Source organism: Mus musculus, chromosome 6 (assembly GCF_000001635.26).
Source record: "Mus musculus strain C57BL/6J chromosome 6, GRCm38.p6 C57BL/6J".
NCBI lineage: Eukaryota > Metazoa > Chordata > Mammalia > Rodentia > Muridae > Mus > Mus musculus.
The window spans coordinates 32218284-32236597 of NC_000072.6; the positions used below are offsets into that span (position 1 = coordinate 32218284).

General features: G+C 46.2%; 1 protein-coding gene across 1 annotated transcript in view; it reads right to left on the reverse strand.

Moving 5' to 3' along the window:
- The window catches only part of Plxna4 (plexin A4), a 443650-nt gene that overhangs the window by 73741 nt on the left and 351595 nt on the right, over window positions 1-18314 (reverse strand). Inside the window, exons 8-10 of the mRNA NM_175750.3 lie at window positions 18012-18111; window positions 16226-16340; window positions 5660-5860 (exon numbers count right to left, since the gene is read on the reverse strand). Coding sequence (NP_786926.2) covers window positions 5660-5860; window positions 16226-16340; window positions 18012-18111 — 416 coding nt within the window. The remainder of the gene's footprint in view (window positions 1-5659; window positions 5861-16225; window positions 16341-18011; window positions 18112-18314) is intronic.

The following is an 18314-nucleotide window of genomic DNA, read 5'->3' on the forward strand; positions in this document are numbered from 1 at the left end:
GATACATAATGAGAACCTGTCTCAAAAAAACTTAAAAATAAAAAGCAACATGATAAATAAGTTGTTAGCTAAGTACCTAACAGGCAGCTGCTATATATGGGATGGATACAATGGGAAAAGGGTGAGGATTCCTATCAAAAATTTACTTCTGTTATATTCTACTTAATAGTTTTTGAGTGTGGTTGATCATGGGTAACTGAAAAGTAAAACTGTAAGTGGGAGAAGTCAACTTAATCATCAGGAAATCCCTAAAACTGACTATATTCATTGGGCCCCTCCCTCCCAGAGTAAGCAATAAAGTTACAAAGAAGACTCTCAGACAAGTCAGGCTGCAAAGACTCTCAGACCCAGTCAGCTGCCTGGAAGAAGCAGAAACCAGCAGAGCTGCCTGGGAGAGGTTTAAACCAACCTCGTGCAACTGGAAAAGACACTCTCCAACCTGCTGAGCTGACTCCAAGCTGTGCAGTGTGCTCCAGGTTCCCAGCTTTTGGAGAAGTCACGCATGCTGGAGTAGGCTTGGTGATGCAGCTGTCTTTGAGTCATTTCTGTCCCTGTGAGCAATCCCTCACCCAGACTCCTGTAAGTAATCCCAATAAAACTTATTGTTTCTCTAAGCTGGATTCTGGGGGTATCCTTACATTCGTCTGTCATGTGTTCCCTATCTGGAGTGAGGAGACATATATGTTGTATCTCCCCAGAAAATAAGTTTTGTCACACAACATTGGATCACCCCAAGTTGTGTCACTCTAGCCATGTGGAGCAGACTAAGGATTTCTCATTAGAATGAGGTGTGAGGTGCAAATCCCAGGGCCCTAGCTCAGAAGTGGACAATTCCATTGTATGGAAATGGGGACGTTTTTTATAGAGTTTTCCCCATTGTGGTTCTGCTGTTGACCAATAAAATAATAAACCTACCAGAGGTATGGAGTCAGGGACTGCCCAGAGGAGAGAGGAGGAGATAACCTCCCTTTTGTGAGAGAAAGCAGTGGGGTACTTGCTGACCTCTCTCTCAGTCTCCTCTTCCCCATTCCATCCCTTCTGCTTCTTTGCAGACCTATAATCCCCAGTGTGGTGAGATGATTAAGGACTCAAACTCCCCACTGGAGGCCTTAGGTAGAGTCATCTGGTCTACCTGAGCAGGGACATCTGGCAGCACTGGACATCCACAGACTTGAGCTTTAGAAAGTTACAGGGATGACTAAGTCCGGCTTGAAGCCTCTGTATGTCTCTCAAGTCAACTCTAGCCAGGACCTAATGTGGGAACAGCAGGTGTTAACTGGAATGGATTAAGCCAGATATCAGTGAAGTCTTCAGGCCCCCCTCAGGATGATTCTGAAATGACTCAGGAATATACAAGAAATTCTTACTATGCATATATGAGATTGTCTGTGTGTGCAAACATGATTACATGTTAATATGTATGAGTACGTATGTATGTATATCTCACATACACACATAGGGGGAAGGGAAAAAAGGAGAGAGGGAGAGAGAGAGAGAGAGAGAGAGAGAGAGAGAGAGAGAGAGAGAGAGAGAGAGAGAGAGAGAAACATGAACACAAGTAAATGACCAAAGTTTGGAAAGTTGGAATTAAGAAACATCACACACCTTGGATGATTGCCATGTGGCCTGGAGATAATACATACAGAGCTCGAAGCATAGCGTCTGTCACCTGCTCAAAGCCCCGAAGAATGCTGTGTGTTTTGATCTGAGTGTATACACCTGGGGATGCTCTGTGAAACTCTATTTGTGCTGCCTGTGTTTATGTTTATGGGGAATAATAATAGCAGCCACGAACTGAGTGTTTGTGTGCCAGACACTTGGTACATATGGAGCTGTGTGCACATGAGACTGCTTATGTGTTCTGCTGCGTGCACATGTCTGTGTGCATTTGCCTTTTGAAGAAAACTGAAAAACAAAAGTCTCCATGGATCAAATACACTGGGCAATGCCTTTTCTTTCTCTCTCCTATTTTCTGAGGTTGCAACTAGAAAATACTGTAGACATCATTAACCCCAGGTGCCCCCACCAGTCCTGAGCCTCTGGGGAATTCTCTGTGTTCTGCAGATCTGCCCTGTCTAGGTGACCTGCATCTATATGGGACAGATAGGGCACAGTAGGAACTCTCTGTATGTCCCCAGGCTGGGCAGCTTGGACCATCCCTCTGACCTACCTCACTCTGCTCCACTTAGCATTTATATAGCTCTCTACAATCAGCAGACAGTTCATCTGTACAAAGTTCGGGCTGCACAGGACACAGAATGCAGGAAGCAGGAGAGGTTGCAGGCTCCTGAAGGCCAGGAGGTTAATTGTCTCAATCAAGGCTAGTGTACCTCCATCTCTTTGGTGATGACTTCTTCATCCCCTTAGGGTTGTATGGCCCCCAGATTTCTCTCCTTGTAAGCCAGGGAAGACCTCTACATGAAGTTATTCTTGTCTCTGAACAGAACTGTCTTGTCCCAAGTGCTGAGAGATTCTGCTAGGGACTTCTGCTGTTTGAATAAGCAAGCCCCCAAAGCACTAGAATACAGCAGGAGCTGGTTGGGGGCACTATGTCTATTTCCAGGGCTCTGGCTGGCTTCATGGCCTCCTTCCCTCTTTGACCAGCACTGCGGTGGGCTGGTGCCCTTTGCAGCCCACTCATGCTCGTGACCGCCAGCGTGAGAGGAGGTGGCAGGCTCTATTATTAGCATCACTTGACATTTTCCTGGAGCCTTGGTCTAAAGTAGGCCACGCATCCCTATAGCGGCTCCTCCGTGGCTGCCTGCAACCATTCCTCTGCTCCTCCCACTGTCCCCAGGAGCTATAGCCACTGGCCCCAGGCCTGTCCCCAAACAGTGGGTCTGAAAGTGCCCCCATCGGCCTTAATGTGCCAGATTAATGAAGCTACATGGCATCCTGGCTAAGATGAACTCCTGGGATCTACCTGATCTCCCCAGCCTCCCAAAGATGCTCCTGGGAAAAGTCAGGGCTGAGCCTTCCTGAACTGTAGGATTCCAAGGGATCTAGTAGGGACAGGAGATTCCTCTTGGAATCTGTTTTGAAGTTACCACTCCTACTGTCTCAGTGCCCGAGACTTCTCACTAGGGTTGTTAAAGTAAAAAAGGTCATGAGGGCAGAGGTGGCTGAGGTTGTATGAGAGCCCTGATGCCTCAGAGCTGGCTGAAACTAGAGCTGGCTGAGGACAGAGCAGTGGAGTCTCTGAAGCCCCCCCAAAGGGCCCAATGCTGTCCTTGGTGGATGGTCAGAGCCTTGGCTTCTGTATACAGCCAGCCACAAGAGTCCACATTTTCCAGAAGTAGATCTGGAAGCATCTGAGGCTGAGAGCTCATAGAGGCCTGGGCCTGCACCAGAAGCACACATAAGCACAGGCTCTGGAGCACTGGGTTTCTAGATGAAAGGGTCCCCATGGGGGAGTGTGTCACCTTTTGAGTCCTTAAACCCTGGACATTAGAATCAGACAGAGAAGACAGACACCCATAATGTCCTGTAGTATATTCATTCATGCTGACTGGGTGATAGCACCAAGTGCTCATGGGACATCATGGAAAAGGGAGGGGACAATACTGACCTACTCCCTTGTACCCTTTTCTTAGGCACCCCCTAGTATCAACCTCATATCCAGAGACTCTCCTGTGACTACCAAGAGCTCATTGGGCAAGTGTCCCTTGGTCGATGGTTGTGAAGGACACAGCGATAAGACCTTCCATGGACATGGTAATCCAGCCTGCTTTTGGTCCAGCACTGAAGAGAGCAAGCCACTGGTCTAAACCAGCTTCTTGGAAGGTTAGTTAATTTCCAGGGCACAGAGGAAGGTATGATTGGGGATTTATAAAATCAGGTTAGGCTATGCATGGGGGTCCCAGGGGCATCTTATGACATTTGTGACCCTCTCTCTGTGACCAAGGTCACAGACTCCTCACTCCAGACATTTTCCCACACCCTGGGGCAGCTTCTCCTAAGAAGACAGCCTGTCTTCTCTATGACCTGAAATCTCACTGTATCTGTGGAGTCCAGTGGGGAATCCCAGCTTCCCCTCTCTTCTTGTTAGGGGGAGAATTACTTGAGCCAAACCATTGGGGCTGATTTGCTTGAGCTCAAGATATTTGATGACATAGCTCGTGTCCCCTGTACTCGCAGGGTTAGAACACTGCAGATATCTGGAAACTAGTCTGGCTGATCGTAGAAGCAGGAGAGGTACCCCCCTCAACCCCAAGAAGCTGTGGAAACAGATCAGTCCCTGCATTGCTGAGTGACACAGAGCAGGCATATGTGTTTTTCTTAGCCCTATTTGTTCCCAGACTACTTCCTAAAGGAAAATCAGGGCATTCCTTTGCAGTTGGGCCTCAAGTTGCACTCTCAAATAAAGCCACTGTGTTTACCTACTCAATAGCAACTAGATGTGTGGTTGGGAGACAGCATGACACACAGAAGAGAACTCTAAAGCCAGCAAGCCTCTTCTCACCAGTGTGACCTTGAGTTAAGTCAATCTCCTTTGGGCAGGGGCAGGTTGCCTGGCAGCAAACAGAGCCTCAGCTTTAGGGTTTTGATTTGCTCTCAGGTGCCCTGCTAAGACTTGCCCACAAATCAAATTTTATACTTTTTACATTTTGACACTAAACAGGGTGCCCAAATTGCATCAATCTCAGCTCCCCAAACCTGGATCTCCACCCCAACCTGGGCCTTTATATTCTTTCCCTTCCTCTCCTCCTCTTCTTTCTCACTCATTTTTTCTTTTTCTTTTTCTGTTTATTTTTATTTTTATTTTTGAGACAGAGTTCCTGTAGCCCACGTTAGGTTCAGACTTGTGGTCACCATCCTGCAACAATCTCTCAAATGCTGGGGTTATAGGCACAGGCACTACACCTGACTTCTGCTTCTCTGTTGTGCAGTGAAGAACCATGTGGGTTTTCATTGCTGGAAAACATCATAGGTCCCTAAGTCCTTAACCCGACATCAGCTGACCTTAGGCATCTAGGGGAAGAGCCTAGATGAGTGAAGGGGAGCAGAACCAGGGCTTGAAGGCAAAGTGGGAAGGAAAGGAATAATCTGGGTGGAAAGGGGCACATAGTCAGGGACACAGTTCCCTAAGGATCCAGTGGGCAGCTGTTGGCAGCTGGGGGCTGCAGACTCCCACTGGCAGAACTTAGCTTTAACTATGGAGCTTATACACACTGGGCAGGGGCCATCTGATCCAAGCCAATCCCACTGCAACAATGGTGGTTGATGCTGTTACTTGATCTGTCCCCAGGCATTCTTTGCTAAGACACAGCTTTTGTGTAGGATTAATGGCAGTGGTGGGCTTTTCTGGACTTGAATGTAACACAAGTCAGGCTAGGTGAGAAGGAAGGGCCTAAGTCTCCCTTCTAGAGCATTACATCTGCCCACAGACAGGGCTCCAGAACCCTATACTGGTCCAAGAGTATGTCTTGGGCAGGTGACCCTGATCACACAATGGCTACAATCAGAGTTCACAGCTAGTAGATTTTTTTGGTAGCTATTAAACCGTAGGTTCAGGGACTGGATTGGACAGGAAAGAGTAGGATTAGGAAGAGAATTTCAGTGGGCATGGATCCCAGTGATCTATGGTATAACAAGCCCAGCAGAGCTGAGCTGATGGGGCTCATTGAGCCATAGTAACAGGGCCAGGAGAGTGACTCACGGAGGTGTTCTGACACTGCACACTGGAGCTGTTGAAGCGCAGAGCAGGTACCCTCTGCTCGATGCCCTGGATGTTCAAGATGCACTCGTAGCCTCTCTGTCCCGACTGAGGCTGTGGGAGGTTCTTAGCCTTCAGAGTGATGGGCTTGATCACCTCTACTGGAACGAGGATCTTGTCCACTCGCAGCAGCTGGGGGCAGTCCTGGGGACAGAAGGCATGGCTCAGCTTCGGCATGTGGGACACCAAAAGGACAGTGACCTCTGCAAACATTACACAGATGTTGATCTTTGTTCTGTTATAGCCAGTTCCCCAGATGGCCACATGCCCACATAAGGGAAGGAGTAGGAATGAGAAATCTCAAGTCTTAGTGCCACTGTTATCCTTGTCCTCTTCAGGTTAATTTTAGTGCCAGTTTATACCACCCAAGATGCTCTAACAGGCTTGTGGTCCCCTCCCAATTCCTTTCCTTCCTTGGCAGAGACTGACCCTGCTGTTTGGGCATCCTGCTCCTCTAGGGACTGATGGCATCTTTGCCTGCCAAGTTCCAGGCAGCCAGAAGTGAGGACAGATTGGCCATACGGGGAGATCCACATGGAAGCAACAGCCTGGGCCTCAGCTCTGTCCATAGAACTCAAACCTGGACCACAGCTGGGGAAACAGAGAGGGCCTCTAGTATGTGGGTTGAGTGAAGCATTTGGAAATATTCTGGAGTGGTATTCAGTGGATTTTTCAGTCTAGAAGCTTCTGAGTGAATGTTGACGATGATTGAAAGGGAAGAAATGCCCCTCAGGGCAGATACACAGTGTTCCTCTTTGATGCCTGCAACTGCACTGTTAGCCCTGGGACCACAGAGGACCTTTGCTGTGGATGAAATGAGTCACTGGGCCCCTTTCTTTTGAGATACTCAGCACTAACTTGAGAGGCAAGGATGGGCTTAGGGGATAATAGAGTCAGAAGACGATATGGTGGGTACTCTGCTTTGTGCCAGGAAGGTCCCACTGTCCCCAGGTTCCTCCCTCTGTCCAGGCACTATCAAACTAGATGACATTTGAGCAGGCTGACCAGAGCAAGCATGTCCTTCCTTGGGATGTTCAGACACAGTGATGGTCTCCATGGAGTGATATTGATTAAAAAAACCAGTGGGGAAGGGTACTAGAGGGATCTTATAGATAACTGGAAGCTGTCTCTCAAAGCAAATGAGCCACTGATTCCTTATGTCACTGACAGATGTCCCTGGGTGACACTGAGCTTCTGATCCGTTACACCTCTATACTGAGATTCAACATCCCTGTGTCTATTAGATAGGAAATGGGTATCCTGAGAAGAATGGGGGACAGCACACAGTGATATCCCATCCTGCAGAAGTCCCCCAAATAGCTAAGGACAGAAACTTGACAGACTCTTGTATGCCACATTCACAGTGGCATCAGTGACAATAGCTGAGAGGCAGAAGCATCCTAAGTGTCTGTAGATGGATGAAAGTATCTATCTATCTATCTATCTATCTATCTATCTATCTATCTATCTATCTATCTAATCTATCATCTATCTATCTATCTATCTATCTATCTATCTATCTATCTATCTATCTATCTATCTATCTATCTAATCTATCTATCTATCTATCTATCTATCTATCTATCTATCCCTATGTCTATCTCTATCATCAATATATACATCTAATTATGCATATCATACCCACACAATGGCAAAGTATCCATCCTTAAATGGGGTGAAAATTCTGACCCACATAACAGCATTGCTAAACACTGAAGACATTACGCTAAGTGAAATAAGCTAGCCCCACAATGACAAATTCTGCATGACTTCATGTGCACAGGGCAGCTAGAGAAAGTAGTCATATTTCAAGACAGAAAGGAGAATGATGATATCTAAAATAAGGGGAAATGTAAATGTTGCTCTACTGGGAGAGCCTCAGTTGGGGACTGTGCGGTTGGATATACAGTGTGATTGTACTTATCTGGACCCTTGAAATAGGTTAGAATAGTCTATTCATTTGTGTGTTGCACTGCCGTTAAAGCCAACCAACCAGAAAACTTAAAACAGAGAAGTGGCAAAGTCTCAGGGAATTAAGAGACTAAGGGTGAGGACATACCACAGCCTCGATCTTCCCCATACAGGAAGTCCTAAGGTTTTGAAGAGGTGGGTATCTAGGAACTATGAGGTATTCACATAGTGAGTCTTAGAGGCTCAATTTCTGCCCACCAACTGAATCTATCTATCTAGTCCTGCATGCTCTGACAAGATGTGAATGTGGTATAGATAAGCAAGAGGAATGGTTCCTTGGAGAGATTCATGCTTAGGCTGAATAGGAGATACATGGGCCTGAAAGACTATGGATAGCAGTTCTATGAAGAACTGGAAGTCATGTGCCAGTCCTTGGGGGAGTGTAGACCTATCTGCTCCTAAGTCTGGACAGTCATCCTTGCAGAGATCTGGGCCTGTGCTCACACTTGGTGAGAGAGCCAGGTACACCGATACCTCTCACCTCCACACCCCTAACCGAGTGTTGCTACCCATGATCAGTCCCAGGGAGCCTGGAATTCCATACTCCTCTGAACAATCTGACAGACCCCTTCCTAAAGGAGAAACTGAGTCAGGGTGAGGAAAAAAAGTACTCAATGTTGGAAGATGGGTATCTTTCCTCCCTTTTGTGAAAGAACAGGTCCTGGTGAGGAAAACCCCCTCTGAATGGAATCTCTCAGCCAGATGGAGCAGTGACATCCATCTGAGCAGAGCTGGAGCCCTGCTCTGTCCAGAAGATGGCAAGAGCCAAAGCCTTCCTCACTTGTCCCTGTAAGATTCTCACTGAAGCTTGTTAGGAGTGCTCTAATGAGTCCTGATTAGCAGTGGCCCCATAAAGGCCTAGTTTGCATATAAAAAGGTTGGCAGTTCTGAGAGGAAGTTCATTAATAATAATTGGAGAGGCCCAGGGATGGGCTGGACACATCTTCCTCTAAGTAGTGCTGATGTTTGACCCCTGTGCCCCTGCTTAATTGAAATGTAAAACGGCAATTTTCCCCTAGGCAACAAGGCATGAAGAGGCCATCTCCACCACCCTGCCCTTCCTCCCACCTATCATCCCAGACTGACCTGCTGTCTGCTAAAATGCCAGGTGCAAAGCCACCTATAGACTCATGGGAAATGTCAGTTGCCACAGTCCTCAAAAAAAAAAAAAAAAACAACAACAAAAAAAAACTATTTGTCAGCCCAGGGGCTTAGGGACTCTGACATTTGGGGTTCTGTGGCTAGAGAGAGATGCTGGGAAGTCATAGAATTGAGTTGGTGAGTCCGTGTTTCCTCCTGCTCACTCATTAAGAGCGCTCTTGTCATTGGCTGACCTAACTCTGGGATGACAATTCTTCCTCCAAATGTATGTCCTGGAGATCGAATGAGTTACCATGGGTATGGCTCAGAGAAAGCCAGCATCCAGCAAGGGTTCCTTCTTTCCTTGCCTCTCTCAGCTCAGGTTGCAGCTCTGTCCTCTTTCTTTTCTAAATTCTTCCTCTGACCTATAGGACACTTTTAGCCCACTCCTGCCTCTCTACCTTTACCAGAATTATGTCACTTCCCATCAGAGTATTCCAGCCTTCTAGACTTCATGTCTCTCTCACTGGACCTGACTCATTTCAATGCCTTCGAGTGCCCCAAGCAATAGGAGAGCCAAGTATGGAGGCATGCCTTCTGTCTGGCCTCTCCTCTTGAGAGTCCTGAGATGGTTCTGTTCTGGTAGGCAGAACCCTGTAATGTTGAGTTAGAATGGCATTGACCCTATTTATTTATTTATTTATTTATTTATTTATTTATTTATTTAATATCCAAATTGCAGCCCTCCCCAAGTCTCCCCAAACACACAGCCCCTGCCTCCTTACCTTCTCTGAGAAGGGGAAGACCTCCACCCAGGTACCAACCCACTATGACATCTCAAGTCAATGCAGGACTAGGCATATCCTCTCCCACTGAGGCCAGATGAGGCAGCCCAGTTAGGCAAACAGGATTCACAGGCAGGCAACTCAGTCAGTGACATCCCCTACTTCAGTTGTTGGAGAACCCACATGAATACCAAGCTGTACATTTGCTACATATGCACAAGAGGGAGGTTAGATCCAGCCCATGTGTATGCTCTTTGGTTGATGGTTCAGTCTCTGGGAGCCCCCAAGGGTCCAGGTCAGTTGACTCTGTTGGTCTTCTTGTGGAGTCCCTATCCTCCACTCCTGGTCTCTCAGTCCTTTCTCCAGCTCTTCTACAAGACTCCCTGACCTCTGGCTAATGTTAGGCTGTGGGTTCAGTCAGATGCTGGGTGGGGCCTCTCAGAGGACAGTTATAACTAGGCTGCTGACTGCAAGCATAAGAGAGTATCATTAATAGAGTTGGGGATTGTTGCTTGCCCACGGGATGAGTCTGAAGCTGAGCCTGTCATTAGCTGGCCATAGAATGGGATTGCTTTCATTTGTGTATTTCACCACCATTAAAACAAACCAACCAACAAACCTAAAACACAAAGGAATAGCCAAGCCTCAGAGCAGTAGGTGGGGCTGTGGTGAAGATCCACCACAGTCTTGTTTTCCTCTTACAGGAGGTCCCAAGGCTCCAAGGAGATGGGTCTCTGGAAACCATGTAGTACTCATACAAGGAGTCCTAGTGGTTCCATTACTGTAGCCCACTGCATCTATCTGGTCCCCTGGGTCTATCTATTTGTCAGAAGTAACATTCTGCTGCTACATTGCCATAAACTCTGAGACTCACTAGTCAACCAATGGCATTGGGTATGCTCACCACACCCTCCCTTCACCCACAAAATGAAGATGTGGTCTGGACTGGATATTTTTTATGGTTCTGGAGATTAGGACGTAATATGAAATGTATCATTTGGACTTTTCCTCTAGTTCTTGGCATGCTGCTTCTAGAACCCTTGGAATTTCCTGAATGATTCTGGGGATGAGAACTTCCTGTTGTTTTCAATAAGCTCCTTTTAACCATACTTGAATTTATGCCAGTGAAAAAGCTCATCTGAGAATGGGTCTATTTGCTAGCTACCTGTGGGATGAGAGCATCTTTCCAGATACTGCAGAAGAGAGAGGAACTAAAGGTTAAGTTCACTACCAGTGGCCAGCGCGCATGGTAGTGGATGTTGGAAGAACCTTTTAAGAACAGCATTGCAGATCAAATAGAATACATTTCACCTCCTCTGATCTTACAACTGTTCTCTGGAGTAAGTCCGCTGGCTGGTTGAACTTCAAGAGGAGTTAATCAATCGTGTCTACATAAAGGAACATCCATAGAAACTCCACATGAGACGCTCAGGAGATGCTTATTGGTTACAAGCCCAGGCTGCTCTTACAGAGCATCTGGAATTTGGTCCCTAGCACCCACACCAGGCAGCTCATAACCATATGTATCTCCAGCGCCAAGAGATCTGATACCCTCTTCCAGCCTCCTCTGGTATATCTATATCCACGCACACACTAAAAAATAAAAATAAACCTTAAAAAACTAACAACCTTACATGAAAGAGCCAGGAACTTCCTAGTTGGATGGTTGTCCAGGGAAAACATTCACATGGAGCAGGAATGGAAGCCCTAGGCCCCTCCCCACAGAACTTGTTTTTGACAGTTTTCACTGAATTTTCAGCTGTTCCTCTGAATCCTTTGCAGCATCTTTTCTAATAGCCAAGGAATGCAAATAAATGTTTCTCTGAGAGTTGTGACCCATTACAACAAAGCATCAAGCTTGAAGAGATTTGTGGAGTAGTCAGTTGGTGAAAAACACAAGTGAGCATAGTTGGGACCTGTGATGGGCATTCTAATTGGGGGTGAGCTTGTGGCACTTGTGGCACTGAGCCATTTAACCTGTGGCATCTGACACTAACTCCATCTGACACTAACTCTAGAATTGAAGCAAATTGTAGGCTTCCTAGCTGCTGTCTGGAGAAGATTAGAGAACAGCTTAGTAAGGAGCCATGACACACGTGATGTCATGGATGTAACATGTGAAGAATGGCTCGTCTTCCTTCTGCTTTGCTCCAGTATTAGCTCCATAGATGATCTGAGATTCAACAGCAAAGTATTATGAAGCTCAACTTTTCCATCTCTATAATAGGAATAACATTATCTCCTCAAAACAATCAAGAACAAAGAATAACACACACACACACACACACACACACACACACGAACAGGATGATCAAATAGATTTCTTTACATGCTAACTTAAAAAATGGAAAGCAAAATGAAATCAGTATCTACTCAGTTAGTTAAAAATGTGGGATTTAAAATACCAATCAACTGGATTAATGGTAAACAGCAGGGGTGAGTGAGCTCGACAAGGGGGTAGAGCTATTTATCAGTAGAGAAGTATTTTATTATTTTAATCATTGGTATTTTCAGCCCAGTATCTCTGAGCAGTAGACGCTCGATATGGTAGATATTCTGTGCTACTGTTATAATTCTAGTTGATGTAGTTAACTTGGTACAGGGATTTAGTCCCTACCCCCATCGCACATTCTTTCCTGTGTGTGATCTTGTTTTATAACACAACTCATATCATCATCCTGATATTTCAATGAAGACAATTCAAATATGCAGTAACCTCAGGACTCACAAATGGTGAGTCAATATTTTCTTCTGCTCGTCCTATTTACAGCCACAGATGATTATCTAACCCCATACTGATTCCCTCAAAAACATACTGCCCTTCTCTTTTCAAAGCAGGTATTTCACTGAACTGTCATTTGAAAGGGCCAACTCTTGCAGAATGGAAAACACCTGTGTTTGACAAGATTATGTGGAGCCTTGAATGCATGCAATAAGAAGCAGTTTCCCTTGAAGGCTGTTTCACCCTGTGGCTACATTCTACAGTTGTAAGAATAGACCAAGGGGATGGAGGGACAGTGGCTGGAGGCACAAGCAAATATTTAGTAACTTGGAATTCTGAAGATGGATCCAGATGACTCCCGGTCAACAGTTGGCCCCTTGTATATTTTGGGCTCCACTTAAAGGCACAACATGAGGCTAGGGGTGCTGAGTACAGGAGAGCAAAGCCAGTATGAAAGCCAGAGAGCTGCCATTCCATCCACTATGTCCAGCTTGCCAATGGCTCCTTTACGAAGAGGCTTCACAGCATATTTAAATAATTGAACAAGGACATAAAGAATGCTCCTGGGTTGGGAAAGAGAACACTGCCTTCAGGGTTGAAGCTGCCTGGGGCTGGGGACAGGCTTGTGGATTTACAGCCCCTGGTGTATTTGCGAGATGAGAGCTCTGTTTCTCCTGGTTGTTACAGTGATACTGGGAGAATGCAAAGCTCTTGGGGACATCAGATCTGGAATGGCTAAGGAAAACATGATTTGTAGGTTACTTCTCCTCCCCCAATACCACGTAAGCTCCCCCCAATCAATTCCAAACAGGAGCCAGCCCTAGTAGCCCTAACAACTCCCCAAATTTATACTCACCCTCTCAGACCCCTGATGCTCAATACAAAGATGTAATGCACCATATATTTTCTTGCTGTTCCCCAAGTTTATAATGCCATTAGCATGATCTACGATGGGCTGGTTTATGGAGAGAGCGAACTAATAATACAGAAAGGAAATACCCATAACCCCAAGGGGGAGGGGCAGGTGAGATTGATGGAAAGTGCAGTTGTCTGGAGAAATGGCAGCCCAGTAATTGAATACCTGAAAGGGGGGGTGGTGTGGTGTGTGTGTGCATGGGTTGGAGACAAGTTTTTGAGCTGGGTTTGGCTTTGTTTTCTCAAGGGAGGTGAAAGGCATGGCAGAGGTGGGTCCCAGGAATGGCTGTCTGATGGAATTAAAGCAGAATTACTGACAATGGGGGATAGTGTAATTTCTCTCCAAAGTCAGGCCCAGGATAAAAAAAAAGGCCTTTGGCCGTTATTTCTAAGGGTGTGTTTCATTCAACATCAAGAATAAATAGCAGTCTGAGACTCCTCCTTTCTGGTTCTGTAGTTCTAGCATGAACATGACCTTTATGGTCTCAGAGTTTGTCATACCTGTCCTAGTGTAGGACACCTCAGAGCTATTGGGGTGATAGTGGACATTGGGAGAACCTTTCAAGTACAACACAGCAGATCAAACAGAGTGTATTTCATCTCCTCTGATCTTACAGTTGTTCTCTGAAGGAAGCACACTAGTTAAACTTGAAGAGGAAAAGTGGTATGTGGCACCTCCTTTCTGAGCTGGTTCACCTGGGACCCACCCACCCATGTGTAGCTCTTCTAGATTGGTACCCAGAGAACATAGCTTCAGTAACAGATCACTCACATTTTTTCAGCTCTGATGAGAAATAACAGGACAGCCTCCCATTGAGGACCACCTCTTTGCCAATGGATTAGTTTTCCATAGCAGTTCATCTTAACCATCAGTACCTAGTGTGTGGGCCAGATGGCTCTGTTCAGGTGAGGCTATAGAGGAAACAGCAACTCTAAGGGCACACAAGGACAGAGGCTCCTGCGGCTCTGTAAATGGCCATAGGCCATGCCAGGAGACAGCAGGAAGCCTTAGAAGTTCCTGGGAGAAGAGAACTGAGAGCAAGCAGGGAGACGCTGCCACCCTGGTGTGCTTTCTCCTCACTTCATCGCTCCTCTCATCTCCCTTTCTATTTGCTGGTCAGGCTCTGGCAACTGATCTAAGGGTCTAAGTTGCTATCACAATGCCATCATTAGTTGAAACAAAACCACCCCTTGTAACGGGGATATAGTTACTATAAACGACATATGTTGCTGGACATTCTATTTCTAATAATTGTAATTATGCCTGAATACTTGCTGTTCATAGCACAACTACAATGCTCCACCAGTTCTCCATTCCAGACCAATAAGCTCACCTGAACGTGCTCTTTGTTCAGGGGAAGAAAAGTAACTCAACACCCCTGGTGATAGCCAGCGAAACCAGCACGAGGTGAGATGAAAGCATACTTGGGGGTGCAAGATGGTACAGCAGATGAAAAGCCACCTGGCAGCCTCACTCTTGGCTAAACAAAAGGACCCTGTCTGCATCGCCTCTCAGGGTAGAGAAGAAAGGGAACCGAGGAGCTCCAGAAGGTTTACTGTGGCCGGAGCCTTGCAGGAGGCTCCAAAAGGAGTCACTGTGTGTGTGTGTGTGTGTGTGTGTGTGTGTGTATGTGTGTGTATATGCTACTCACACACATGTTTTCAGGGCTGACCTTTTGCTGTTGGCAAACTACTTTGTGTACACTCCTCACATTCTCAGCATCCCTTAGTTACCTGTAGTTCTTTGTGTGGGGCTGAGGACTCTTTCATATACTTACCCCCATTTGCATTGGCATGTTTATAATCTAGCTCTTGTTTAGGTAGTCGTGTTGGTGAGACTTTATGGGTAATGCTTTTGACTTTACTAAGAGACAGTCTTGTATAAAACTCCCCAGTCCTTTGGCTTTTAAAATCCTTCTGCCCCAGTCTTTCCTCTTTTTCAATTGATTTCTCACAGGCATTTGCAATGGTTACCACAATAGCAGACATTTAGATGACTAGCCCGGGACTAGAAGACCCTCTTTCTGTTGCATACATTCCCTTTGTATCCTTTATTTCTGCTATAGCTTATGTCCTGAAACAAAAAGCTAATGGTATTTTTTTTTTAAAGGCTACATTTCCACTAGTAAGTCAGGATTCTGTTTTGAGTTCTGAAAACAATAACCTCCTCTCAGGGACTCAGTCAATAGTTCAGAAACATTTATTTACTTAGTTCCCATTTAGTGCTTCTCCTAAGAAGATGCTGTCACATCTTCTGGGATGCTTGGTAGCTCTTACTTTGCTTTCTTTGGCTATTTTAATCTTCCTTTCGAAGCATCTAGGACAACCTCGTCACAAAAGAAACAGGAAAGGGACAAGTGAGAGAAGAAGAAGAGGAAGAAGAAGAAGAAGAAGAAGAAGAAGAAGAAGAAGAAGAAGAAGAAGAAGAAGAAGAAGAAGACCTCCTGCAAGAAGCACTTGCAGTCCACGAAGTCCATTGTTCCCATTTTCCTATCAGCCATGGCCTTTCTGCTCCTAAAACTTTGCTCAGGCTCACTATGTTGCGAGCAGGAAGAGACCCTGAAAGCCATTTTCTCTGACTTCTGTCATGCTCCAGGCAGATTTCAGATGGGTTTTTCCAGGAGCCTTGACACTTTCCTCCAAGGGAATTGAACTGCTCTTCTGTTCCTGTCCCCAAGGTCAAGACCCAGCCACGTAGTTAAGACTGCCAGCCTGGTGCCAGCTTCTCATGCCAGGGTGGGCCCTCTGACTGTCTGACTCATGTCCTTCCTATTCCCTTGGAAGAAGGCAAGAACTACAGAAGATATTCATACACTATATTTGTACCCAAACCTTCTGGGCTGAGCCAGAACCATGACACCTGTGCAGGGCTGAGCTTGTCCATTGCTTTTATGCACCACACCTGAAGAGCCAAGGTTAGGGAGAGAGGAATAGACTTCTAGGAGCTTCTCTTGGTTTTTCCTCTCAATAGATGGGTTGCATTTGTGTTTTGTGCTTACAAGCAATGTCTCTCATCACACCACTGCTGGCACCTACCTCAGGTAGCTTCACTCGGCCTTCCTGGAAGGAGCATGTGTTGGGGTCGTGAGTACAAACATGCCGGTATTTACACCAGTGGCAACGGTACGGGCTCTCCACACAGGACAGGCATCTGGGCACAGAGAAGCAGCACACATGTTAGAAACTCAGCCCCATCAAAGCTGTCTTTAGAATCTAGCAGAACATTTTGCTATTGAGAGAGACGACCCTTGAATGATGAACAAATGAAAGTCTCACACGAACCCATCCTTCTCAAGACCTCATGGGATGAACTCCTCAGTCAGAGCTGGAACCCTGTGAGCCTCCCTCTCCAGCCATTGTTGATCTGGTCCTTTGCTAAATAGGAGATCAACAAGGAGCAGAGTCTATAGTAACTAAGACAAAGCCAAAACCAGGTTTTAACTCAAATTGCCTCACTGCTACATATGTAACACCAATGTTCTGGTAACAGCAGAAGCTACTGAAGCTGCATTCTTTACACTATGTGGCCCAGCACTTGCCAACCCCACTCCTAACCTCCAGGAGACAGGCAATTTTGTAAAAAATTTTCTATTGTTCAAAAAGCCCAACATGGTTTCCTGTTGTTCCAAGCTCAAAAGCCTTGCTATGCAGGCAGAGCTGATCCTGGCAGGCTGTTCCACTGTCTGTAAGGCCTTTCTATTTTCTCTACTTGACCAACCTTTGACCAAAGGAGAGTCGGCCCCTCTGGGCCCCTTGTTTTATAAACCTCAGTGCTGGGATTCTCCTAGGCTCTTGGTGTTCTATCTCATTATTAAACATCAAGTTCTTCCATGAGGCTGCAATCCTTGACCAAGCAATTGGGCAGGTATTGGTTCCAGCAGAGTGCAGGGTCTGAATGCTGTGGTCTTATGAATTTGTGAACCCTCCATCTGATGAGTAAAACTATGGACAGAATGCCATTAAGAGTTGACATGGCAACTCCATGGCAAGCAGTGTGAAGAAAACCCTGATGTTGAAGCAGCTGGGCTCTGGCTGGGCAAGAGTCGGGATTCCTTCCCGAGGTCCCAAAATGAGCTAACTTCTAGTCTCATAGATAGCCTTCATAGGCCCTCATTTATTTTATCCACTTAGAGCCCCCAAGTGTCATGTTAGATGCCTACCTGTGACAAGAGGAATGCAGAACAGCATGTTAAAACATGCAGAAATGTTGGGGGTCAGGCCATGTGTGTTTCAAACATTCTTCTCTGCAACCCTAGCTAATTTTCTGTCCATGATTACTATTACTATTTAGAGGGAGGATATGCCAAAGTCAAACAAAGTTAGAGCCAGGCTCCCATGTCTTTATTGCAGGGCCTCAGCCACTCTGCCTTTTCACCTTCCTTTTGCACCTATCAACCTAAGTCCTGACCCAGCCTACAGGGTGGCTGGGCATTGAGTTGACTTGTTAGACCTTCTGACCTCTCCTGAATACATGTAAAGGCTCCCCTCCCTTCTCTGGTTTCTCCTCTGTGTAGGTGTGAACTTCTTTCCTTTGTCATCTCTAGTAGACAATGGGAAGGGAATCAGGGTAGAAGATTTGTGCCAGAGAAGATGCCTAGGGTAGGGATTGGCAGGGCTCATGCCATATGCTCTCCAGTTTGTCTCTTTCTAGTCTCTTTCCATTCACACTATAGGTACAGGAGAGAGGCCCATCTTCTAGTGTTAAGGATGCACCTTTGTAAGCCTCCATACAGTGGTTCCTTGAAATCATAATGAGGTCTTCTGAGCTTTGCATGAACTTTTACCCTAGGGACAGGAAGCTGAGTAACACCGGGACACTTACGAATTGTGGACACTGCAGTTGTAGAAGACAAAGCTGGTGCTGGCGAAGGTCATCCCAGTCTCCTTTGACTTGAGTTGCAGCTGGACAACATGATGGTCCCCTATAAGGCAGAGCCCACCAATGGGGGCCAGGGGAAGTTCAAAACCCAAGCCAAAGTCCCATTAGCAGTAATGTACTCTGGGGAAGAGAGCCACTTCCTCTGGGATGCTGTCAGCTTTCATAGGCCTCTCAAGATTCAGTTCCAGGATGGATCCCTCACACACATATACACACAAGCAAAACAAATTGGGTTTACTCTCCCTT